Consider the following 25,864-nt stretch of genomic DNA (forward strand, 5'->3'; position numbering starts at 1 on the left):
TTAATATTTAATTAACGTTTTTTTATTTCTAAATGTTTGCGATATATTTTTCGCGCGAGCTCAAAAATGAGTCGGGCTAGCATTGAGCGGAAGCGCCGAACCAAATGCAAAAGTGGACATAAGTGTCCGCCGAACCAATGCAAACGGACAAAAAGCGGACAAAATCATTATTCATTTAGGTCGGCGCAATGGTTTGCTCTAATGCAATGAGGGAGTAAGAGTAATTTTCACGATTCCCTCTGTCTAGTCCTTCCCTAATGCGCCTTTTACGGCGGCTAGTGCAAACTGCTAGCCTGCGTCGATCCCATTCTTTCTACTTCCTCCTTTCATTAATATAAGGTCTAATACGTTTTTATGATCATTTTTGACTATTGATAAAATTAATAATACTTTCTCAGTTCTCAAATATAGGTTTTTGTAGAGACTCCAACAAGTGACGGAGTATCTACAATTTAAAATATGTCTACATACATTTGTATGTTGTTGTCCATTTAAAATGTTTAAAAAAACATATATTTAAGAACGGAGGGAGTATATAAGATGTATAATGTAAAAATATATTATTGGTAGCTCTTTTCATGTGTGAATTCGACGATATGCTTTATGTAACTTGCATGTTATATATTATTGCTTTAATAGTTAATCAAAATTAATCTTGCAAAATGCTATAGGCCCTATAGATAGAAGGAGGGAGCACCGGCGGAGTGCGGTCCAGCCCGGCGCCCGCCTTTAGCCACTCGTCCATTTTCAGCTGCCGCCCACTCCCCTCTCTCTCACCCCGTCAAAGAAGAGGAGACGAGAAAGCGAAGTCAATCAAATCCATGGGGATCGTGGAGGAGGCACACAACCTGCGGGTTGTCGGGGAGGGGAAGCGCGGAGTGATCGTCCTGGCGCACGGCTTCGGTACGGACCAGTCGGTGTGGAAGCACCTGGTGCCGCACCTCGTCGCCGACTACCGCGTGGTCCTCTTCGACACCATGGGCGCCGGGCCGACCAACCCAGACTACTTCGATTTTTCCCGCTACGCCACGCTCGAGGGATATGCGCTCGATCTGCTTGCCATCCTGGAGGAGCTCGGGATCGCCTCCTGCATCTACGTCGGCCACTCTGTCTCCGCCGTAATCGGCGTGCTCGCCTCCATCTCCCGTCCCGACCTCTTCTCCAAGCTTGTACTCCTCTCCGCTTCTCCCAGGTACGTTGCAACGTTGCCTCACTTTCTAAGTAGCTGCTTAATTCGTTTAATTCCCACTAGGTAGACTATTACAGAAGGTCGGCACAAGATTCTTATTCCTTCTAATGACTTATGGGTTTCTGTTATCATTTCCAACTGGAGGATCCCTTAATCCTATTAAAGGATGATTATAAATGGATAGATGTCTTTCCACTGGAACTATTTATTTGTTTGTTTGATGGTCCTAACCATCTAAGGCTGGCCACAGTGGAAGTAATATCACTAGTAACATCACACTTTTCAAGATAATTTTGCTTATGTGGCACATATTTAATGATGAGAGAGGTGATGGTGGTAACTTAGCTAGTTACTGTGACATCACACATACCAAGACAATATGAGTCTATAGGCTAATAAATGAACTATAACATGACAACACACATATATTACTACCCACTGTGGACAGGGGTGGATCCAGATTGGAAATTACCCGGTGTCCATATAGAAGAATGCATGCCTACATGTCAAATAATTCAATGATCTACACACTAAATCAATGGATTACATTAAGCAAGTTCAAATTGGACCCGGTGCCAGTGACACCGGCTAGCTCTACATAGCTACGCCCCTGACTGTGGAGGTAGTAACATAGCCTAGTAAAATGTGATGTTACTAGTCTACGTTACTCCCCATTGTGACTAGTCTAATAGACTATGCTCCTTAATTTTGGAGTCCTCCAATTCAATGGAGATGTTCAGTTTTCGATTGGTTCACGATTTTGACTGGGTCAACAACTTCTCAACTAGCTCTCTCAGTTAAAGTATTCTATTTTGGATCTGATTCACGATTTTGAATGGGTCAATAATTTCTCAAATTAAGCGGCAGCAAACCAGCCTAGAGAACAGATCAGTCCTGTGCATCCTCTCACTACCTAGAAAAAGAGAAGCGCCAACAAGTGACACTGTAGCACCGATATTATACATGCGGCCACGGGCGCAAGAAACTTCCCCATATAAGTATGAGTTGATTATCAAAAAAGATAGAATCACGCTGCCAAGAAAGCTGACCAAAGTACCGTATTATAAAAAAAGAAAACATACACCATCTTCCCCATGCAGAGGATTTTTGGGCATGGAGCGAGGAACGTCGTGGAAACTTCACAGTCAGATATGCTTATAGAATGATTGTCAAAACAAAACTGAGCAGGGAGAATTGGCTGGAGGAAGGTGAAGGCACGTTTGATGGGGCTGAGGAGAATAGGGGCTGGACTTCCCTTTGGAATATATGGGCGCCATCGAAACTAAAGGTCTTTTTATGGCGGTTGGCACGGCACTCAATTCCGACGGCACAACTCCTCCACCATCGGAATGTGTCTACGATGTGTGTATGTTCCTTATGGGGAGCGAAGGATACATGGTGACACGCGTTGCTTGACTGCTCTATGGCAAGAAGTGTATGGGCTCTCCCAACGGAGGAAATGGTTGAGCACATGTGCTATAACTAAAACTTAAATGCCAAGAATTGGATCTGTTGTCTTTGGGAAAATTCTGGAATTCTCTCTTACTACCTTCTACAGTCTAAAAGTATGAGTATATACACAAGGGTGGGCCTTTGGGCTAAACCCATGCACACACTACACACACTCAACCCAACACTCCCCCTCAAGATGGGTGATAGATATTTATCATTCCCATCTTGTTACAAGCTAAATTACATTCCTTAACTCCTAAATCCTTAGCTAGACAATTTGCAGAGACCAAGGCGGATCTTACTTGGGAGCGCCAGTAATTATATTCATTGGTATTTCTGATACCACAACACTTGAGGCACCTGCAGTCAGAGAGGCCTTGGCACTTGCTGATGATCTATGCCCAAAGGATTCATGTTGCTTCAGACTGTCTGGTGGTTGTTGAAGATCTCAATCGGGGGAGCTCTATGGGCTATGGTGCAATCATTCATGAAATAATAGACCGGGCTGCTGCATTCACCTTGTGTAATTTCGTTAATGGGTTTAGGAGCTCAAATGTCGAAGCTCACAATCTAGTGAAGCATGCTTTATCTTAGGGGTTGGCCGCCATGTTTGATTAGGCCAGCCTGATAATATCTTTTTCGTCCCTGTAAACATTGACGACTTAATAAAAGCTTTGTGAGATTGTCTAAAAAAATATCTTCCCGACGCGCCAAACAAAATAACAAACAAAAATTATGAAATCCCAACAACAACAACGGCACAGCAAAGCGCTCAACCCTTCTAGTCATATCGATTGGGGAATTTGATGTTGGGAGCATCGGTTTTTAGTCGTTTGATTTACATGTATGCAGTCATTTTGATTGATTTGGGATAATACATTGATTTGCTCTACTCACGAAGGATTTTTTAGGATTTGGGGGCAGATTGCGGCATGACGACAGGCAGAAATTAACGACTCGCTCGGGACATAGGCCTACAACTTTTTTACACACCTCATACCTTCTTACAGCGTCACTAATCTGATGTACCTTCATTAGGATGGAGACATTTTGCGATCCTGCCTCAAAGGATTAGCTCTTATGGTTTTATTCCAAAAACATTATTAGTGATGGTGATCTAGATGCTGTCAATAACCATGGTCTAATTTACTTGGATTCTAGAGGGGTGTTCAGTGTTGAACCGTTGGATCTTAGATTAATTAGGTGACTTGATAAGAAACCAGGATAATAGACTCATAACTACCTGCAAGGTGGTATTATAGGTTGCTGTTGGATGTGGTTAGTTATTTTTTCTTCTTCGAGGTATGTGCTTGCCTTTTGTAAATGGTTGAACGAGGTGGTACCCCCGTCCCCCACCGTAACTGTGAGACTGATCTTAATCAGCTTGACTGAAAATGGTATCATGATATCTGTTGGAATGGAATATGAGTTTTATCTTGGACAGATGTTCTATGAGGGTTTCTAAAACCTAGTGGTTAATGCTGCCTACAGGAGCAAGTAGATCTGGCTTGGTTTGGGCCATTTTTTGGTATGACGGGATTGATGCTAATAGTTAGTTTTCGAGATTTCATGGAGTAAACACAAAAGTCGAAAGATTACATAGTAAAAAGATCCACCAGACCACCACAAACCAGCCCACATACAAATCTTGGTGAGCTCCAGGATTTGACACCAAGTTTCCCACCAAAACTATCCTGGGTGAGGTAGCAGTTACAATAAATGTTCTAGTACGCAGTATCTACTTGAGGTAGATCTCTGTGCAAGTGACATATTGGAGCTCGTACTGCTGAAGCAAAATCTATTATGATATGGGGCAAAACATAGGGGTGGCCCTATCTTCACGAATTGGAGGTGAATTTGAGGAAGAACACGAAGAGCACGAGAGAAGAGCGGAAGAACACAGGGGAAACAAGCACAAATCAACACACAAGTGGCAACACAAGACACACATGGATAAATCCTTGATCTCAATCATCCACAAGAGAGAGGGAGCAGGATAGGGTTCTTCCCCAAGTCGTAAGACAAAGAGGACTTGAATTCCATGGATGAATCTTCACCCGGAGGTGGCTTTTGTACTCCTGAAAGTCTTCTCCCTCCGGAGGCCTTATTATCCACAAGGAGCCATCTCCACAATGGAGGTCTTGTTCCCACGAGGGGAGGTAGGTGGAGCTAAGCTCTATTCCACGGGAAAATTCACAAGAAATAAACAGCCGACATCCTATTGACTATACATGGTTTGAAGCCTAAACTAGCAAAATGTATGGGAAAAAGAAAACAAATAAAAAGGACAAATATGATGGACACATATCAAACACCTTACCGTAGCAGCGTGGCTGGCGCATGAAGGTTTATCGAGAGAGAAACTGGAGTGCCAAGGTGGCCGGCACGAATGCATATTCATGTGTTACAGGCATATTAGGGGCTTAGCCCAGTGCGATGTGGCCCAAGTTATCTTATCGTTATTAGGGGTTTAACCCAATTATCTTATCGTTATTAGGGTCGTTTGCTTAGGAGTCAAGTAAATCTCTCTATATAAGGAGAAGAGATGTATCAATCTAATCAAGCAAGAAGCAATCAGTATTTGCTCGGCTTCCCTTAGGGAGCCGGGAGACCTAACCCTAGCCGTCACTTGTGCCACCGCCGCCTCTTCTCCACCACGCAAGAACGGCGCCCAGCCGCCGGCTGCCGCGCCCTCGACCTCGTCTTCCTCCATCTTTCCCCTACAATCTCTGCCTTAGAACCGGCAGAACCCTAACTCCTAACACCTTGGTATCAGGTTGTTTAGTTTCGATCATGTCTTCGCCATCGCCCATCCCGTCGCTTCCGCTGCCGACCGTCACCACCGCGCCGCTGGCCTTCTCCACCGCGCCGCTGCCCTCCCCGTCTGCGCTGCTGGTCGCATCCTCCGACGCCGCCACCACCCAGATGACGGCGCCCTCCACCGCACCACCGACCGCCGTCGACTCCCTGGCGAAGATCACCGGGGTCCTCAACGATCTCGTCACCGCCGTCCAGGGGATACGGCTATACCTAGCCGGCCCCTACGGGCCGCCGGTCGCCGCGACCGGGCCAGCCGCCCTGCCGTGGTATTTGGCACCCGCGACGCCGACCGGGCCTCTACACCACCACTGGCCGCTTCAGCCGTCGCCCGTCTACACGCCCCAATGGCCGCAGTGGCCGGCGCCGGCCCTCGCGGCGTCACCCATGCCGCCCAGGTCCTCGCCGCCATCGCCCTGGCAGCCGCCGCACCCCGGGGCCACCGCGACGCTGGTCGGGCCGTTGCAGCCCTCGCTGCAGCTACAACCAGCCCCCGCCACCGCCTCGATCTGGCCATAATGGCCGGACGTGGCCATCGCCGCGCCCGTCGCCTCCGCCGTTTCCAGGCAGCAGCAGCTGGCGCCTCCGCCGCCAAGCACCGGGCTGACTACAACTGCGCCGGCGGGCGTGCCGATTCAGCAAGTGCGGTTCCCGCCCTCGCCATCCCAGCTTCCGGCCTGGTTGGCCGGGACGTCACCGCTGCCAGTCTACACCATGGCCGCGGATCAGCCGGCGCCCTCCCTGCCATACAACGGGCCCTCTGACTCCGCGGGTTTCCACGCTGGCTTCGACGGGCCACTGCTTTCCTGCGGACCACCTGTGCACACCGGACCAACGCCATCCTCTTCGCTGCTCCGTACCGCCGAGCCGTACACTCACGGCGGTCATGCTCAGACACCGTCGCGCTTCGCCAAGCTCGCCTTCGCCACCTACGACGACGCCGAGGACCCCCTCAACTGGCTCAACCAGTGCGAGCAGTTCTTTCGGGGGCAACGGACGCTCACGTCGGACCGCACCTGGCTCGCCTCTTATCACCTCCGCGGCGCCGCACAGACGTGGTACTATACCCTCGAGCAGGACGAGGGCGGTATGCCCCATGGGAGCGTTTTCGCGAGTTCCGCCTCCTTCGATTCAGACTACCGATACGTGGGAGCCGGCTGGCGGAGTTGGGCCGCCTTCCCTTCACCACAACGGTGCAGGACTACACCGACCGCTTTCAGGCCCTGGCGTGCCACGCGCCCGGCGTGACAGCTCACCAGCGGGCCGAACTCTTCGTCGGCGGTCTGCCAGATCATATCCGTGTGGACGTCGAGCTGCAGGGACCCCAGGACCTCCAGACGGCCATGTACTACGCCCGCGCATATGAGCGCCGCGTGGTGGCCATCCAGCAGGCATCATCGTCCCGGGCCGCTGGGCCGCCACCTTAGCCGGATGTTCCCGCGCAGGGTCGGCCTGCTCAGGCTTCTGCGGCACCCCTTGCCGCGACCGCGGCGCGCCCGTTCCGCCGGCTCACCTCGGCCGAGCTACTCGAGCGTCGCCGCCAAGGGTTGTGCTTCAACTGTGACGAGACCTACATGCCCGGCCACGTCTGCCCCCGATTCTTCTATCTGGAGGCTGCAGACTACATTGAGGAGGACGAGACCTACATGCCCGGCCACTGTCGCGGAGGTGTTTGACGCTGGTTGATCACCTCGAGGAGTTCAGCAAGCGCTTCCTCACCTTACAGCTCGAGGACGAGCTGTTTGTGTAGGCAGGGAGAAGTGTCATGACCGGCATATTAGGGGCTTAGCCCAGTGGGCTGTGGCCCAAGTTATCTTATCGTTATTAGGGGCTTAGCCCAATTATCTTATCGTTATTAGGGTCGTTTGCTTAGGAGTCAAGTAAACCTCTCTATATAAGGAGAGGAGATGTATCAATCTAATCAAGCAAGAAGCAATCAGTATTTGCTCGGCTTCCCTTAGGGATCTGGGAGACCTAACCCTAGCCGCCTCTTGCGCCACCGCCGCCTCTTCTCCACCACGCAAGGACGGCGCCTAGCCGCTGGCCGCCGCGCCCTCGACCTCGTCTTCCTCCATCTTTCCCCTACAATCTCCGCCCTAGAACCGGCAGAACCCTAGCTCCTAACATCATGACTACCATATGTACTTTTGTTCCGATTAAGCGGACAAGGTGCCGCAGTTGATAATGGTGGCCGCACAGGCTAAGAGGCCGGGGTTAATCAAGCCGCGCAGCAGAAGACAACGGCCAACAACTATGCAAAACACCTCCTACCAATGGACGCAACAGATAGGCTTAAGAAATAGAAACCAAGGAAGCCATATCTTCTCCATGCCTGTCGGGAAACAAAGGAATAACCAATTAGCAAAAGAGTGGGGAAAGAGAAAGTGAACTGGAGGATGCAAGACCAAGGTAAAGTGAGTACTTAAGGAGAGAAGAGACAACGTAATGGTAGGGGAAGAGATATGGACTTCAAGCAAATAATGCGGTAGTTAGATGGATGCAATCAGTCACATATGTTTCTACGAGACATGAAATAAATAGAGGTGGCGTGGAATGTTAAGATGGCAGCAAAATAGCATTTGTTGGTTGTTGGTGTACACTGAAAATAGAGCGCATGCATGCCGAGAGTTGCTAATGTGGCTAGATCGTGATGTGGACAGGATGCATGTTTAGATAAATAAGATAGTGGGGATGAACTTCTTATGTATATAAGATATAGGATACCGAGCTAGTTTGGAAGATTACGGTGCTAAGTGGGAGATGTTCCTTTCCAAGCATCTGTCCATGGCTTGTTCGTCCTCTTTCTGACGACCCCAACTTCTTAACAACCTAATTGTTTCTTTTGTGCTCCCACATACCCCTTGTCGGATGAGAGGATGATTAAAATTATAGATCAGACATTATATGAATCACTCAGTTGTTATTCTGTAGCAAATGCAATTGTATCTCACAAGTACATGCTATTTGTTTGGTATGTTGAGTATCTCTGGACATCCTATCCAGTTCTGATGTTTCAAGGGTTTACATCCTTCCTTTCAGACCTTCTCTACTAATTCGTTTCTGGTTGCTCTGTTTTCATTTTATGATTTCTGTTTCACATATCCAATTTTGTATTGACCAAACAGGTACCTCAATGATGTGGATTACTATGGGGGATTTGAGCAGGAGGAGCTTGATGAGCTCTTTGAAGCGATGAGATCAAACTATAAGGCCTGGTGCTCAGGTTTTGCACCACTCTGTGTTGGAGGGGACCTGGAATCAGTGTCAGTTCAGGAGTTCAGCCGAACTCTCTTCAACATTCGCCCAGACATAGCCCTGAGCGTTGCCCAGACGATCTTCCAGAGTGATGTGCGCACCCTCCTACCGCTTGTCTTGGTCCCATGCCATATCGTTCAGAGCACCAAGGACCTCGCAGTGCCAGTTGTGGTGTCAGAGTACTTGCACAAGCATCTTGGTGGCGACTCCATCGTTGAGGTGATGCCATCTGAGGGCCATCTCCCCCAGCTTAGCTCACCGGACATTGTCACCCCCGTATTGCTCAGACACATCCAGCATGACATTGCATTCTAAGTAGTGCAACCATCGCTCATAGAAACTGTTGCTTGGAAGCTTTATGAGGTCAGTATCTGCATTTACTTAAGGATTCACCACATGATGTAAATTCTTGGCGGTGGAAATTGTAGTGTACATTGTAAACCTTTGCCTACTTTAAAATGTGTATAATAATCATGTTGGATCACTTAGCAGAACTCATGCCCTACGAATTCCTACTCTCTTTTGTCTCCATGGTTTTAGTCTGAACTCTGAAGGATGTGCTTTTCTGTAGTTCCGTGCTACTTGGAAAAGAAAACGTGTTGGAGAAGATTTTTCGTGGAAATGCAAAACCTTGCAAGCTAAATTGCTCTCCACTATGACATTACAATAGGCATAGCGCGTTACACTGCAGACTAGGATTGCCTGTCATCCTAGGACAATACGGGATTTCTAAATTCAGAAACTGACTCGTAAGAACTTACGATCCTCGATGAGTACACACTGGGGCGACATGCCATAGCACCCAGCTTCCCGACTTCTTTTTAAAGTTATCAGTTTCTAAAATCACATTGGCCATTCCCAGATTGATGGCGATTTGAAGCAGTTTAGCTACACTTCAGTCAACGGATCCGACTTTGGGTCAGTCGATTTTCAGGGGGCCTCGCCGGAGGGAAGGAAGAACCAGCCGCAGCGAAGGGGGCTCGCCGGAGAGGCTACGTCAGTATCTATCTTAGGGTTCAGGGTGAGGGCGGTGATGGCCAGTGGCATGGAGATTCGCTAGAGAAAAAGCTCAGCACGGCGGGCCTAGAGGGATGGCCGGGGCGACGGAGGACCGGCGGTGGGAGTGGTTCCAGAGAGGGCTGGGCGGCGAGGCAGCGCGGGAGCGCCGCCGCGGCGGCAGGGGCCAACGGTTCGGCCGATGGTGGCTGGCGGCTCAAGAGGAGACGGAGGTTGAAGAAGCATCCTGGGCCTTTGATTTCTCAACGTCAGCTGACTGATTTCTAGCCATTCCTGATTTCAAGAGCTTTCAAGGCTGCAATTTCCTGATACCCAGCTGCAGTACGCAGAGCTTCCCTTGTTCTGTCCCGAGAAACCACACCCTAGCCTCCAATTCCAGAATCAAGCTTTGTACGCTACGCACCATCAGTATTAACTAGCAGGCAGAGGAGTCTGTTGTTTGGTTATTTGGTTGATGTTTTTTGTTTTAAAACTCGAGTAAAGCTAGCGTATAGATAGAGGTAAATACACCCGCGGTCTTTGAACTTGCACTAGATGATCACTTTGGTGCACAAAATTGTAAAATACACATTTATGGTCACGGAACTTGCAAAACAGTGCAAATACAGTTACTCCCTTCGTGGGCCCGCTGTCAGCGACCATGGCCGTCCAATGAGGCGTGCACGTGGTCACTTTGCAGAAAACCCTGTGGGTTTATTATTTTTTGCGCAAAAAAACCTGCTGACAGTGGGCCATTCATGACAGTGGGCAAGTCGTCCCCTCGTTCACAAATCCCCCCGGTTCCCAAATTAGGAACCCTAGACAGGCGATGGCGGAGACAGACGGCTGCGGTAGCAATTAGGTGAGTCCTCGTCGGCGTCGTCGGGTTGAATAGTTGTCCGCCGGTTGGATGTGGGCTGAAGATAACTGAAAATAGCCACAGCTTAGTTAACTGAACATATGTGGGCTGAAGATAACTGAAGATAGCCACATCTTAGCTAACTGAACATAACTGAAGATAGCGGCTACTGAACTGTAGATAGCGGCTACACGATGACCCAAAGGCACGGGACGATGACCCGAACCCGCCGGACGCAGAACCGGATGCACGGCGCCTTGAACCGGATGTGCGGCGCCTTGAACCGGCACTGGAGCTGCCCGCGCCGGGCGCCGGCGTGCCGTCGCGGCTACGCCCTTTAGTGGACATCCTCTGTCGTACGGGCGGTGGAGCAGAGGAAAGAGACGATGCACACTACATGGGAGAAAAGGGAGAGATGGGGAGAAAGTAACAGAATCCTCTCATTACCCAACTGGCTATATGGTGTCATCTATCACTGGCCGATCTTGGTTTCGAGTCCTAGATAGCCTACCTTTTTTGCTCTTTTTATTATTTTGCATCAGACGACACAGATTAAATACATTTTGCAGCAACAATTCTACAAATTAAGCACTGTCAAAACAATCTCAAGAATGAACCAATTGAAACCAGATTACAGAAATCATAGAAATTTACTTACTATTGATATGGGAGGCCTCTTGAACTACTAGCACTGTCATAGCATAAACAAAAGCGTAGCAAAATACAGTTTCATACAGTTTGAACGTCTGAACACTGAGAAAACCAAAGCAAAATAAAGTTGGAAAAGGCCTTGCCTACTACTCCCTCCGTTCCTAAATATTTGTCTTTTTAGAGATTCAAATGGACTATCACATACGGATGTATATAGACATATTTTAGAGCGTATATTCACTCATTTTGCTCTGTACATAGTCAAAAACACAAACAACAACAACAAAGCCTTTAGTCCCAAACAAGTTGGGGTAGGCTAGAGGTGAAACCTATAAGATCTCGCAACCAACTCATGGCTCTGGCATATGGATAGCAAGCTTCCACGCACCCCTATCCATAGCTAGCTCTTTGGTGATACTCCAATCCTTCAGGTCTCTCTTAACGGACTCCTCCCATGTCAAATTAGGTCTACCCCGCCCTCTCTTGACATTCTCCGCACGCTTTAGCCGTCCACTATGCACCGGAGCTTCTGGAGGCCTGCGCTGAATATGCCCAAACCATCTCAGACGATGTTGGACAAGCTTCTCTTCAATTGGTACTACCCCAACTCTATCTCGTATATCATCATTCCGGACTCGATCCTTCCTCGTGTGGCCACACATCCATCTCAACATACGCATCTCCGCCACACCTAACTGTTGAACATGTCGCCTTTTAGTCGGCCAACACTCAGCGCCATACAACATTGCGGGTCGAACCGCTGTCCTGTAGAACTTGCCTTTTAGCTTTTGTGGCACTCTCTTGTCACAGAGAATGCCAGAAGTTTGGCGCCACTTCATCCATCCGGCTTTGATTCGATGGTTCACATCTTCATTAATACCCCCATCCTCCTGCAGCATTGACCCCAAATACCGAAAGGTGTCCTTCTAAGGTACCACCTGGCCATCAAGGCTAACCTCCTCCTCACACCTAGTAGTACTGAAACCGCACATCATGTACTCGGTTTTAGTTCTACTAAGCCTAAACCCTTTCGATTCCAAGGTTTGTCTCCATAACTCTAACTTCCTATTTACCCCTGTCCGACTATCGTCAACTAGCACCACATCATCCACAAAGAGCATACACCATGGGATATCTCCTTGTATATCCCTTGTGACCTCATCCATCACCAATGCAAAAAGATAAGGGCTCAAAGCTGATCCCTGATGCAGTCCTATCTTAATCGGGAAGTCATCAGTGTCAACATCACTTGTTCGAACACTTGTCACAACATTATCGTACATGTCCTTGATGAGGGTAATGTACTTTGCTGGAACTTTGTGTTTCTCCAAGGCCCACCACATGACATTCCGCGGTATCTTATCATAGGCCTTCTCCAAGTCAATGAACACCATATGCAAGTCCTTCTTTTGCTCCCTATATCTCTCCATAAGTTGTCGTACCAAGAAAATGGCTTCCATGGTCGACCTCCCAGGCATGAAACCAAACTGATTTTTGGTCACGCTTGTCATTCTTCTTAAGCGGTGTTCAATGACTCTCTCCCATAGCTTCATTGTATGGCTCATCAGCTTAATTCCACGGTAATTAGTACAACTCTGAACATCCCCCTTGTTCTTGAAGATTGGTACTAATATACTCCGTCTCCATTCTTCTGGCATCTTGTTTGCCCGAAAAATGAGGTTGAAAAGCTTGGTTAGCCATACTATCGCTATGTCCCCAAGACCTTTCCACACCTCAATGGGGATACAATCAGGGCCCATTGCCTTGCCTCCTTTCATCCTTTTTAAAGCCTCCTTGACCTCAGACTCCTGGATTCGCCGCACACAACGCATGCTGGTCTCATCAAAGGAGTCGTCCAGTTCAATGGTAGAACTCTCATTCTCCCCATTGAACAGCTTGTCGAAGTACTCCCGCCATCTATGCTTAATCTCCTCGTCCTTCACCAAGAGTTGGCCTGCTCCGTCCTTGATACATTTGACTTGGCCAATATCCCTCGTCTTCCTCTCTCGGATCTTGGCCATCTTATAGATGTCCCTTTCACCTTCCTTCGTGCCTAACCGTTGGTAGAGGTCCTCATATGCCCGACCCCTTGCTTCACCAACAGCTCGCTTTGCGGCCTTCTTCGCCATCTTGTACTTCTCTATGTTGTCTGCACTCCTATCCAGGTATAGGCGTTTGAAGCAATCTTTCTTCTCTTTAATCGCCTTCTGGACATCATCATTCCACCACCAGGTATCCTTATCTTCGCTTCTCCTTCCCCTGGACACTCCAAGCTCCTCCGAGGCCACCTTACGAATGCAAGTCGCCATCTTCGTCCACACATTGTTCGCATCTCCTCCTTCCTCCCAAGGGCCCTCCTTAATGACCCTCTCCTTGAACGCTAGAGCTACCTCCCCCTTGAGCTTCCACCACTTCGTTCTAGCGACTTTGGCACGCTTATCCCGCTGGACACGAATCCGAAAGCGGAAGTCAGCAACCACCAGTTTATGCTGGGGTACAACACTCTCTCCAGGTATCACCTTACAGTCTAGGCACGCACGCCTATCTTCTCGTCTCGAGAGGATGAAATCAATCTGGCTAGAGTGTTGGCCACTACTAAAAGTCACCAGATGTGATTCTCTCTTTCTAAAGAGGGTGTTAGCTACAATCATGTTGTAGGCTAGAGCAAAGCTTAAGACATCTTCTCCTTCTTGATTCCTGATGCCATAGCCAAAGCCCCCGTGCGCCCCTTCAAAACCTGTGTTAGATGTACCCACGTGGCCATTGAGGTCTCCTCCTATGAAGAGCTTCTCACCAATTGCTCTGTATATAGTCACTTGTCAAAATCTCTAGAAAGACAAATATTTAGGAACGGAGGGAGTACATCTTTACCCCAACTACAGGAGCAGTTCATTCATGAACTAAACCTAACTAAAAGTTCATTCATGAACTCTAACTTGTTCTGATGTAAACTAAAGAGAGAAAATCATGCAGATCAGTAGGTCGGCCATCTTGAGATAGAGCAGAATGTGGTGCATTTTGGCTAAACAAAACCCCCTCTTCAGCCTGCATGAACTGTGCTCTATCAGCAGCTCCATCATCTCCAAACAGGAGATTGTAAAAGTCAGGAGCATCAACTCTTGCTCCTGTGACATCTCCAGGAGCAGCACCTCTTCCTCCAAATGTAGCAGCTGCAGTTCTTCCTCCTCTTGCACCATTTCTTCCTCCTCTACCAGCACTTCTTTCTCCTCTTGCACCATCTCTTCCTCCCCTCCCAGCAGTTCCTCCTCCTCTTGCAGCATTTGTTGCTCCTCTCCCTACACTGCCTCCCCCTCTTGCTTGTTTTTTCTTGGGTCTTGTTGCAGCCGCTGCTTGCTGACTTGACTCACCTGCTTCCTCTCCATTTGCAGGCGCTGCTTGCTGACTCCTCCCCCTCCCCCCTAGCCATTGTTGTTGTCACTCTGCCTACTGGCATTGCTTCTCTAGCATTTGCAATAAATGTAGACTCAGGCAAGGGGCCAAATTCCCTAGGGGGTGGGTACGTGAGCCTCTCCTGCAAAAATTAAGACAGAGCAAGTGTGAGCACACACACTAGTGATTTATGAGTGTGTACAAGTTAATTAGTGAAATCATCATTGCCTGTTCCTGCATCTTGTACACCATAGAATCAGGTGTTTGTGTTGGATCCAGCTGTGGGTATACCCTCTGTGGCATTATGTTCTGCACAAGACAAGCAATGTATGAACTTAGTGTATCCTAAATCTGAAAAAGTATATGGGAGTAAGCATAAGAGTACAAGTGTATTACAGCAAGTATTGATGGATCATCATACTCTTTTTTAGATTCCCTAGCAGCTTCTTCATTTGGAGTCTTATCAACATGATTATGGTGTCCCTTTTTGTTATGATCAGCTGCTCCACATATTGAACAATGCATGGTCACACCATGCTTGGTCACCTTCTTTACTCCATTTTTGTCACTCTTCTCTTGTGGATCTTTCTTCCTATTTTTCTTTGGCCTGCCCATAACTTTTGTGTACAATGGTGGATACACATCAATCCCGTTCATTTTCTCCCATAGATTTGTATCCCTCATCGGCATCATGTTATATCCATAACACTTTTTGTACTCCACTATATAGCAGGAATGAACCATGCTCTCTTGTTCAATCCTCTCATGCCTGAAAGTTGCATTGCATGATGACAAGGGATGCCAGACAGTACCCACCTTTTGCAGTCACAGCTTAGCATATTTAAGTCCACTATGTATGAGTTTTGTAGAGAGAAAACTTTGAACACACCTCTACCATACTCTTGCACCCTGCAATTCTTTGCCCACTCAATGTATTTGTCGAGTTTCTTCTGAATCTTGGGGCGCAGTCTTCCTGTCCACTTTTCCGACTCCCTTTGCTTACCAACTATCCTATTTGTGAGCTTCGTGAAAATATAATCCAGCATTGACTTAATCGGTAGCTCTCTTCCATCCAATATATAACTGTAGATATTTTCATATGTTCATGTTATGTTAGTACCCAATGGCATTGTTTGACATGATATGAAGGAAAGGTGGGAGGGCAATGCAAACCTGTTGAAGACTTCAGACATGTTGTTTAATAATATGTCACACTTGCAAAATGGGTTGAAGAAAGCTTTGATCCATGTTTTCGGAGCTAACTTCTCAACCCACTTGTAAGCATCAAGGCTGTGCTCTTTGATCTGATTCATGCTTCTCGTGTAGGCCATCTCATTTGGGGATCTAGCTATAGCCCACAAGTCATTTTTCAGCTGGTCACCCTTGTGGACTTTGTGAAAATTTTGGTAAATATGCCTAACACAATTTCTGTGTTCTGAATAAGGAAAAACCTTCTGAACTACATTTATTAAACCCTACAAAATAGCAATATCATCAACAACAATAATTGCATAAACTAACAGCAAACACTAGCATAAAATGGAAGGAAGTGTGCCCACCTTCTGCTTGTCACTCATAAGTGTATATGGTGTACTGTTGCTTATGTTGAGATCATCCTTCAATGAAGTTAAGAACCACTCCGAACAAGTGATGAGCATCAGGAAGTCCCAGCAGATGCTTGTACATCTTACTAACAGAGAAATTGCCAAATTTCCACTCATATGTCCAAGAGTCATTAGAGCTTTCCAACTGAAGTAATATGGGTGTAACATCATGTAGTTGCTGGAAGGCAATAGAGGAGAGTGGAGTACGAAATTGTTGCATGATATCCAAAGACTGTTTCATGGTTGCCACTGAGCATTGGTCATCTATTGCAAAGGAGTGTAATTCAGGATATTGTTGTGCCAGGGGATTTTGGTGCCAGTTATCAGTCCAGAACAGAGTGGTCTCTCCATTGCCCACCGTAGAACGTGCCACAGCCTTGAAGAGAGGGATTAGCTTCAAATGTGCTTTCCACCAAAAAGAATCTTCCATTTTGCCTTGAGGTGGGTTGGTAGTGTAGTAAGATTCCCACATCAATTTAACCCATGGCAGATTTTGCTTATTGAAGAATTTGTGCAGATTTTTGATAAGCAGAGCTGTATTGTGCAGTTGAATATCCACTACTCCTAGTCCCCCATGGGACTTAGGTTTGCAAAATGTCTCTCAAGCAATCATTGCTTTTCCATCCGTGATCACATTCGGGACTCCGAACAACCTTCGGTTCATCAAAACACATAAACTCATAATACCGATCGTCATCGAACGTTAAGCGTGCGGACCCTACGGGTTCGAGAACTATGTAGACATGACCGAGACTCACTTCCGGTTAATAACCAATAGCGGAACCTGGATGCTCATATTGGTTCCTACATATTCTACGAAGATCTTTATCGGTTAAACCGCATAACAACATACGTTGTTTCCTTTGTCATCGGTATGTTACTTGCCCGAGATTCGATCGTCGGTATCTCAATAACTAGTTCAATCTCGTTACTGGGAAGTCTCTTTACTCGTTCCGTAATGCATCACCCCGCAACTAACTCATTAGTCACAATGCTTGCAAGGCTTATAGTGATGTGCATTACCGAGAGGGCCCAGAGATACCTCTCCGATACTCGGAGTGAAAAATCCTAATCTCGATCTATGCCAACTCAACAAACACCATTAGAGACACCTCTAGAGCACCTTTATAATCACCCAGTTATGTTGTGACGTTTGGTAGCACATAAAGTGTTCCTCCGGTATTCGGGAGTTGCATGATCTCATAGTCATATGAACATGTATAAGTTATGGAGAAAGCAATAACAACAAACTAAACGATCATCGTGCTAAGCTAACGGATGGGTCAAGTCAATCACATCATTCTCTAATGATGTGATCCCGTTAATCAAATGACAACTCATGTCTATGGTTAGGAAACATAACCATCATTGATTCAACGAGCTAGTCAAGTAGAGGCAAACTAGTGACACTCTGTTTGTCTATGTATTCACACTTGTACTAAGTTTCCGGTTAATACAATTCTAGCATGAATAATAAACATTTATCATGATAGAAGGAAATAAATAATAACTTTATTATTGCCTCTAGGGCATATTTCCTTCAGGATTATAGGGAAATCAGGGTAACTGTTTACTTGTAGTGGAGGGGAGAGTATCCTATTCCTCATGGCCTCATTGAGGATGGACTGTAGCAGACCAGCAGCCAGAACAAAAAGGAGAGGTGAGAGAGGATCTCCTTCTTTGACACCCCTCTTGCAGTGGAACACTTTACCAGATATTCCATTGAGCAGTACAACAGATGTCCCAGATTTGAAAATCATATCTATCCAGTTTATCCATCTCTTCCCAAAACCTTTGGCCTTCAAGATATCTAGGATAGTTTGGTGCTCTATTAAATCAAAGGCTTTTTCAAAGTCTAATTTCAAGATTAGAATTTCCTCTTTGGATTGTTGGCATTGGTGAAGATATTCAAAAGCCCAGGCCAAACAATTTTGGATTATTCCAGACTTTATAAACCCATACTGGTTGATGTGCACCAACCGAATAATGACAGCTTGCAGTCTGTTGGCCAAGAGTTTGGTAATTATCTTGATAGAGCAATTTAGGAAAGAGATTGGTCTGTAATCCCCTGGCAACATTGGATTATCTTTTTTAGGAATGAGAGTAATATATGAAGAGTTAATGCTCTGAAGATTGACATTCCTATTATAGAAATCCTTGATCAGACTATAAAAATCTTCAGCAATTATACTCCAACAACTTTTGATGAAGGCCCCATTAAAACCATCTGGACCAGGAGCTTTATCTAGTGGCAATTGAGCTACCACTGCATCTGTTTCTTCCTTAGTAAAAGGTCTTTCTAGCTCCATTAGATTTCCCCTTCTCTGAATCAAAGTGTGCAATGGAAAAGATTCCACTTTGGGGGTAGATGTGCTTAATCTTTCTTTGAAAGCTCTCCATAGAACAACTGCTTTGGCTTGATGAACTGTTGTCTCTTGACCAGTCTCATCATGGATAGAACTGATGTGATTCTTTCTATACTTGATAGTGGCTTTTGCTTGATTTTTTTTGGTGTTTTCATCTCCCAACTTGACCCATCTTATGGTAGCCCTTTGTTTCCAGTAAGTTCTCTGGTATGAAAGAAGTTTCAGATAATGCTCACTTATTATACATCTGCCATTCCATTCCACATTGGTTAGAGGTCTGGACTCTTCCACTGTATCCATTAGGAGAATGAAATTATTACAAGCTCTAATGGTGGCTGCAAGGTTGGACAAATTTTTAGACCTTTTCTAAGACTCTTGAATTTTGCTGTGATCCTCTTGGCACTATCTTGTTCCTGCGCATCTTGTGACCAGATATTCTGCACAACCTCTTTGAAATCACCATGGTCTAGCCAAAAAAATTCAAACCTGAATAGGTTGGACTTGGGAATGCTTGTGCCCACTTTTATCACACATGGGACATGATTTGAGATAGGTTTTGAAAGGGCAGCTGCCTGAGTGTTGGGATATGAAATTGTCCATGATTCTGAAGAAAAAATCCAATCTATTTTTTCCAGCAAGGGTGCAGTTTGCATGTTGCTCTATGTGTAGCTTCTTCCTTTGAGGGGAATTTCAACCAGACCAAGATTATTAATAGCTTCATTAAATGCAGCATTTCTTGAAAATTTCCTCCCTCTTTATTCCTATTCTCAGGATATCTGATGTAATTAAAGTCACCCAAAATCAGCCAATTTACATCATCAGGAGTTTGAATGTTATTGAACCAGTCTAGAAATTCCAACTTTTCCTCTAGTGAACAAGGGCCATAAATATTTGTTAAAAAACAACTTCCCCCAGTGTGAACTGTATTGATAGGGAGAACCTGTTTTCAAAAACTTTTTGCCCCTGGAAGAAATTATCATTCCAGGCAACAAGGAGACCCCCAGAAGCCCCCACAGATGGAGTGAATTCAAACTTGTTAATCCTTTTAGGGCAGAAGTTTTTAACATAGGCAGTGTCAAAATGTTCTCTCTTTGTTTCCTGTAGACACAATATAGCACAACCAGATCCTCTATTTTATTGGAGATGGCAGACCATTTATCTTTAGAGTTGATCCCTCTAATATTCCAATTTAAGATATTTTAGTTTGTATTCATTTATAAGGAGCATTAAATCCTTTGAGCCAGGGTCTTAAGAGCAAATACATCCAGAGACAGCAAATAGCCAAAGACCTGGAGCTGGCACACATAGGCCAAGGTTGAGATAAATTCCAACAAGTAGTCCAGTATGACCAACACACGTCAGAGGTTGTAGTAGTACTTAAGGGGATTCTTACAAACTTAACACAAGACCAGCAATTCATAATACAAAGCATTACATTCATTCCAAAAGTCAAACATGCCGAGAGTGCAACAACTGTCTGGGGATCAAGGCTTGAAGATGGCCTTGGCCTTGGGAGCCTCCTTCTGTCCCTCCTTGCTAGTCTCCACCTTGGTTCCTCTCTTCTTTTTCAGCTTGTTGAGATTTCCAGAGGTTAGACCTTTGTAGGCTGCAAGAGTCAAATCTAGTAGAAGTGTTCCAAATTCTTCTAATTTGTGAGAAACATCATCTTCGGAGACAATCACACATGCTTTGTGAGCTAATTCTACTTAATCACATAGTGCTTTGCTTTCTTCCAACACTTCTGAAGAAAAATCAACGAAACCAACCTGAAATCCATCATGAATTACGCAAATTAGATCATTAAGCTGCAAAACAAAGGGTCCAAAGATCACTAAAAAGGAGTGAAATGACTGACTAAATTGGTTCTGTTTCAAGTAAACATATAGAATGAGTTGAGGCAAGATGAAATTGAACTTTGTAAAACTCCTGTTAGCATCTAACTCCTAGAACAAAGACATTTGGACATCACTGGGCACAACATGATTCCTCAAGTAATGGTATAGTTAACTTTGATATAGCAGGCATGTTGCACCCCTCAAAATCTCTAGGCTTCACTCTTTTCAAAAAATAAAAGGACATGAAGAGTACTTAGCAGCAGAAAATCGACCAAAGCATAGAGAACATCTTCAATTTTAAGGTTAACAATAGTTGTAAAAAGTTACCTTTAGCAAATATATTAAAAGAAAGGTAATTGGAAAAAGATAGCCCTCACAAATAGGATGCATGATGCAGTGAGGAACACATGGTGTTTCCGTTGGAGCAATGGAGTCTAGAAAGGATCAAATATGGAATGAGAATGTTGACTAACTTGACATTTGGTAGAATCATGGAACTTATTTTTCAACTTACATGGCAAGTACTACTTGTAAGAAGAAGCTGGCAATTAAAGCACGCATCAAGGGCGCATATCCAGAATGTAGTCCATGGCTAAAGCTCTAAAAACAGAAACATAAATGAAGACTTGGCATATTGTTCTTTAAAACAAAGTATAATTTAGTGTGTTTACAACATACTGAAAAGACAATGGTTTCAAATTGCAAGGAAAATAAATACCACCTCATCAATTTGAATGTCAAATAGATGACTCAGATGTAGCACATAAATATTCATATACAAAGCAGTGGCTAAAGCCTGCCTACGAAAGGAAAATGTTTGTATATTTTTCTGAAGATTTAACAGTGCATAATTGTCATACTACAAATGGTTTTGTAAATTGTTAGAGCATAGTACCCGTAAGATTATGAAATTCACTATGACCTCCATATGTGTCACCTAAAATTCAAAGAAAATTTAGTGACCAGAATACAACATGTTAGTGTATAAATGTATTGCCTAGTCTCTTCCATCAAATCGATCTTTTGGTTGCATTGGTTAGAGCATGCACTTGTACATGGTATCAAAGCCAAGAGGTCTTGAGTTTAAGATCCGGCTAGCACAATTAAGTTGCAATCCACTTACGGTCCACGTTTAGGTCCGAGGGAGCCACCCGTGAGGGGGAGTGTTGACGTATAAATGTATTGCCTAATCTCTTCTATCATATCGGTCTTTTGGTTGCATTAGCTAGAGCATGCACTTCTACACACAAAATGGCAAAAATGATGTAGAACAAATGACTTACCCGTAATTTAGCGAGCGAGTTCTGCTTTTGTCAGCCAGTCGCCCAGCCGTATAGGTAGGGGCCAGGTTAGGGATGTTGGGAAACATAGTAGAAAACAAAAAATTTCATGCCTACGCGCACCCAAGGTCAATATGAAGATGCATATCGGGTTGGGATCATGATCGTTACCATCACCAAGTTGCAGCGGAATAAGAAACGTGTCGGTATAGATCGTACTTGGAGTCCCTCAAACCGTCGATGAATGATCTCGTGGATCGCCCACGAACAGTCCCTCGAACTGAAGACCGAAAGCACGGCTTCTCTACTTGGTTGCAAGCGTGCAACCTTCACGATCCGCCAGCGCTTCGCCGTCCAGAGCTAATCATCGCCGGAGAATTAGAGGGAGAAGATTAGAACCACACGGGTCTTCTAATTATGACTATTATAGGATTAGTCTAGCTTTAATTAGTCAATTAGGACCAACTAGAACTAGAACTAGAAGAACTAGAGGAGGCTCCAGAACTTGTGTATCCTGAAGAGCACAAATCCTCAAGTATATATAGGTTGGGAGGGGAGGAGAGCATCAAAGAGAAGGAGAAGGACTCCCCTCCCTTTGCGCCGGCCAAGGAGGGAAGGGGAGTCCTTCCCCTTCCACAATTCGGCCTTCTTCCACAGGGGAAGGGGCGCCTTCCCACTTAGGCCTTGGTGGCCCAAGTTGCCTTCCTCCATTTGGCATTTTAAGGCTCGTTGATATTAAATCAAATATAAAAGTGTTCTAAATATTATCAGACCCAGTATTACCCAATACTCACCGAAACCCTTCCGATGACCCTGAAACGCTTTCGGATCCTCTCAGAACTATTTCGAATATTAATGAAACAATTCAACAAATATATTCTCATCACTCCCATCCTACTAACACTCGGAATATTGTGATTTCCTTAAGGTTGTTACCCCGTGGGTTCGGTAACTCATAGACATGAACGAAACCCCTTCGTTCAATAACCAATAGCGGAAACCGTGGACGTCCATATCGATCCCTATGAGCCACGAATGATGTACAAGTGAACCTTTGGTTATCATGTGATGTTCGCATTGCTTCACGATACTTTACATAACCTACAATGTATTGATATCATCTTGAGTCATCACATGCTCACTGTACCGAAATCCTCGTTGCCCGTTTTGTTCCTTTTTCTCGTTGTTTTGTTCTGGCATCCCCATGACATAGTCACCTGTGTTTGGCTAGACAATGATGAATGCCGTCACACCGAGAGGGCCCTAAGAATATATCTCAATCGTCGGAGGAGCAAATCCCACTCTCGAGCTATCTAGTCCCTTGTCAATCTTTTCGATGATCCTGTAAGTTGTCGTTATGATCACCGTGTTACAGGTGATATTTGAGCAACCCCAAAGCCCACCTTACGATAAGAAGTGACTACGATACTCTCATGGTCTAAGGAGCAAAATCACGCGTTCACACTTCACGTTATTACAATTGATTACAGACGATATTATTCAATTCATAACAAACATATTTGGGTCGATTCAATATGATCGTTCTTCCAACATCATAATCTCAATGTTGTTTGAGGACTATCATTTAACACTTAACGATATTCTAAGATCCAGAAAATGTGATCACCAGTCAACACATGAGCTAGTCCTAGATGCAAGACTAGGAACCTTTTATTTAACCATTTATCATTCCACATGTACATGAGTTTTTCTACTAAATCACGTATTCCAGGATCAGAGCTGTTATAGCATAAAATATAAACTGTTTAATTATGAATATGGAAATATAATAATGCAAGTATTATTGCCTCTAGGGCATATTTCCAACAGTCTCACTAGATTCAATAATCTAGTTTACATTATCTCTTTAACACCTATGGCTATTCGGTGTTGCTCATGTTTTTCTCATGGTAAAGCCTTCGTCATTGGGTTTGACACATTCAGATCCATGTGAATCTTCAGAATATTCACATAACCCTTCTCAACATATTGTCGGACAATGTGATACTTGCATTCAATGTGTCTGGTCTTCATGTGTGATCTTGGTTTCTTTGCTTGAGCAACAACTCCATTATTATCACAATAGAGAGCTATTGGATTCATCACACTTGGGACTACACTAATTTCTTCAAAAACTTCTTGATCTATTATGCCTCCTTTGAAATTTCCAAAGCTGCAATTTATTCTGCTTCTATCATAGAATCTGCAACAGTGTTTTTGTTTGAAACTCTTCCAAACAATCACACCGTCATTAAGTGTGAAAACATAATCTAATTGAGATTTATAGTCATCTGTATCATTCATGAAGCTAGCATCGGTCTAACCATTTACAACGAGTTCTTCATATCCTCCATAAACAAGGAGCATGTCCTTTGTTCTTCCGAGGTACATAAGAATATTTTTAACTGCTATGCAGTGAGCCACTCCTGGATCGCTCTAGTATCTGCTACTAACACTTAGTGCATAAGAAACATCTGGTCTTGTACATAGCATAACATACATGATGGAGCCAATAGCAGAGGCATATGGTACTTCACTCATTTGCACCCGCTCATCAACTGTCTTAGGACATTGATTTCCGCTAAGTGTTATGCCATGTGACATTGGGAGAAAACCTTTCTTAGCATTCTTCTTTTTAAACCTCTTTAAAACCTTGTCGATGTACGTACTCTGACTTAGTGCTATTAGACATCTTGCTCTATCTCTATAGATCTTTATGCCCAATATATATGCCAGTTCACCTAAGTCTTCCATTGAAAACACACACTTCAAATAGTGTTTTATTGTGCCAAGATACTTAGTATCATTCCCAATCAACAATATGTTGTCTACATATAATATTAGAAACGCTTCTTCATCATTTTTAATGAAGCCAAACTCTTTTACCCCTTCATCAAAACGTTGATTCCAGCTCCTTGATGCTTGCTTCAAACCATAGATTGACCTTTGAAGCTTTCACACCTTTCTGGCATCCTTTGGATCGACAAAACTTCTGGTTGTATCATGTATACATCCTCTTTCAGATTTCCATTTAGGAAAGTAGTTTTGACATCCATCTGCCATATCTCGTAGTCGAAATATGCAACTATAGCCATCATAATCCATACAGACTTTAGCATTGCCACCAAAGAGAGTCTCATCATAATCAACTCCCTCAACTTGCAAAAACCCTTTCGCAACTAGACTTGCTTTGTAGATGGTTGGATTACTGCCGGGACCCCGATCCTAAGTCACACCGATCTAGCAGGTAACACATCATATCACTTTGCGGCCTCACGCATGGTATTCCCATGACTGCAGCATTACCTTGGCCGGGACCGTTTGTGCATTTTGGCTCACGTATATGATAGTGTCGCTAGCATCCATATGATAGAGAACCCGGGCCGACATGACTAGTCGTAAACCGAAGGTGGCACAAACTTACAGGGACATGCATACATGACCCAACAATGCATGTGTCGGTCTGCAGCAAGTGTAACCGGATTGTAGCAAGCTATCAGGACTCCGGTAAACACCACGCGTGACATTTCCCCGAAGGGACAAACACATGAGCAAAGGACACATGCCGGTCAATCCATGTATTCCGGATGGAAGCACTAGGAGGCATTTCCCCATAAGGTAGGTTACCAAGAATAAACAACTAGGTGTCGAATCCCACACATACCAAAGCATTTTAGAAACATACACACAATATGCTTGATATGTGTAGATACAACATGGCATCACAACATAACTCCACGACTCAAGTATTTATTTGAAAGGCTCCGAGCAGCCATACATAGCATGATATTACAAACATGGGTTTCATGACCCAGCATTCAAGTCATAGAAGCAACGAGCACACGTGGAAGTATAAACATGTCTGAGTACAGACATCTGAAAAGAAAGAAGGCTAGAAAGCCTGTCTATCTACAAAACCCTCCAAAGGAAACATACCTCTGTCCGGGATTCCCATGTTAATCGTCGAAGCGCACGAAGAACTACTAGTGAGACTGAAATCTCTCTGCAAAACATAAATTAAGCAAACGTGAGTACAAATATACTCAGCAAGACTTACATGAGAACTAGATACTTATGCATCAGTATCAACAAGGGGGTTGTGGAGTTCAACTGTAGCAAGCCAGGTTTGACTCACTGGCTTTCTTGTACTATGTCTACCAATATTTTCTT

The 25,864-nt window shown here is 44.9% G+C and overlaps 1 protein-coding gene and 1 pseudogene across 1 annotated transcript; both read left to right on the forward strand.

Moving 5' to 3' along the window:
• The first annotated feature begins 706 nt into the window (after nucleotides 1–706).
• KAI2 (alpha/beta-Hydrolases superfamily protein) lies at nucleotides 707–9,197 on the forward strand. Its single transcript, XM_048714976.2, has 2 exons — nucleotides 707–1,192; nucleotides 8,584–9,197. The coding sequence occupies exons 1-2, from the start codon at nucleotides 822–824 to the stop codon at nucleotides 9,026–9,028; spliced, it is 816 nt and encodes a 271-aa protein (XP_048570933.1). The 5' UTR covers nucleotides 707–821; the 3' UTR covers nucleotides 9,029–9,197.
• On the forward strand, nucleotides 1,199–8,577 carry LOC147975673 (uncharacterized; annotated as a pseudogene).
• Nucleotides 9,198–25,864: the final 16,667 nt, after the last annotated feature.

This window comes from Triticum urartu, chromosome 4A (assembly GCF_056163025.1).
Source record: "Triticum urartu cultivar PI428250 chromosome 4A, HENAU_Tu73, whole genome shotgun sequence".
Taxonomy (NCBI): Eukaryota; Viridiplantae; Streptophyta; class Magnoliopsida; order Poales; family Poaceae; genus Triticum; species Triticum urartu.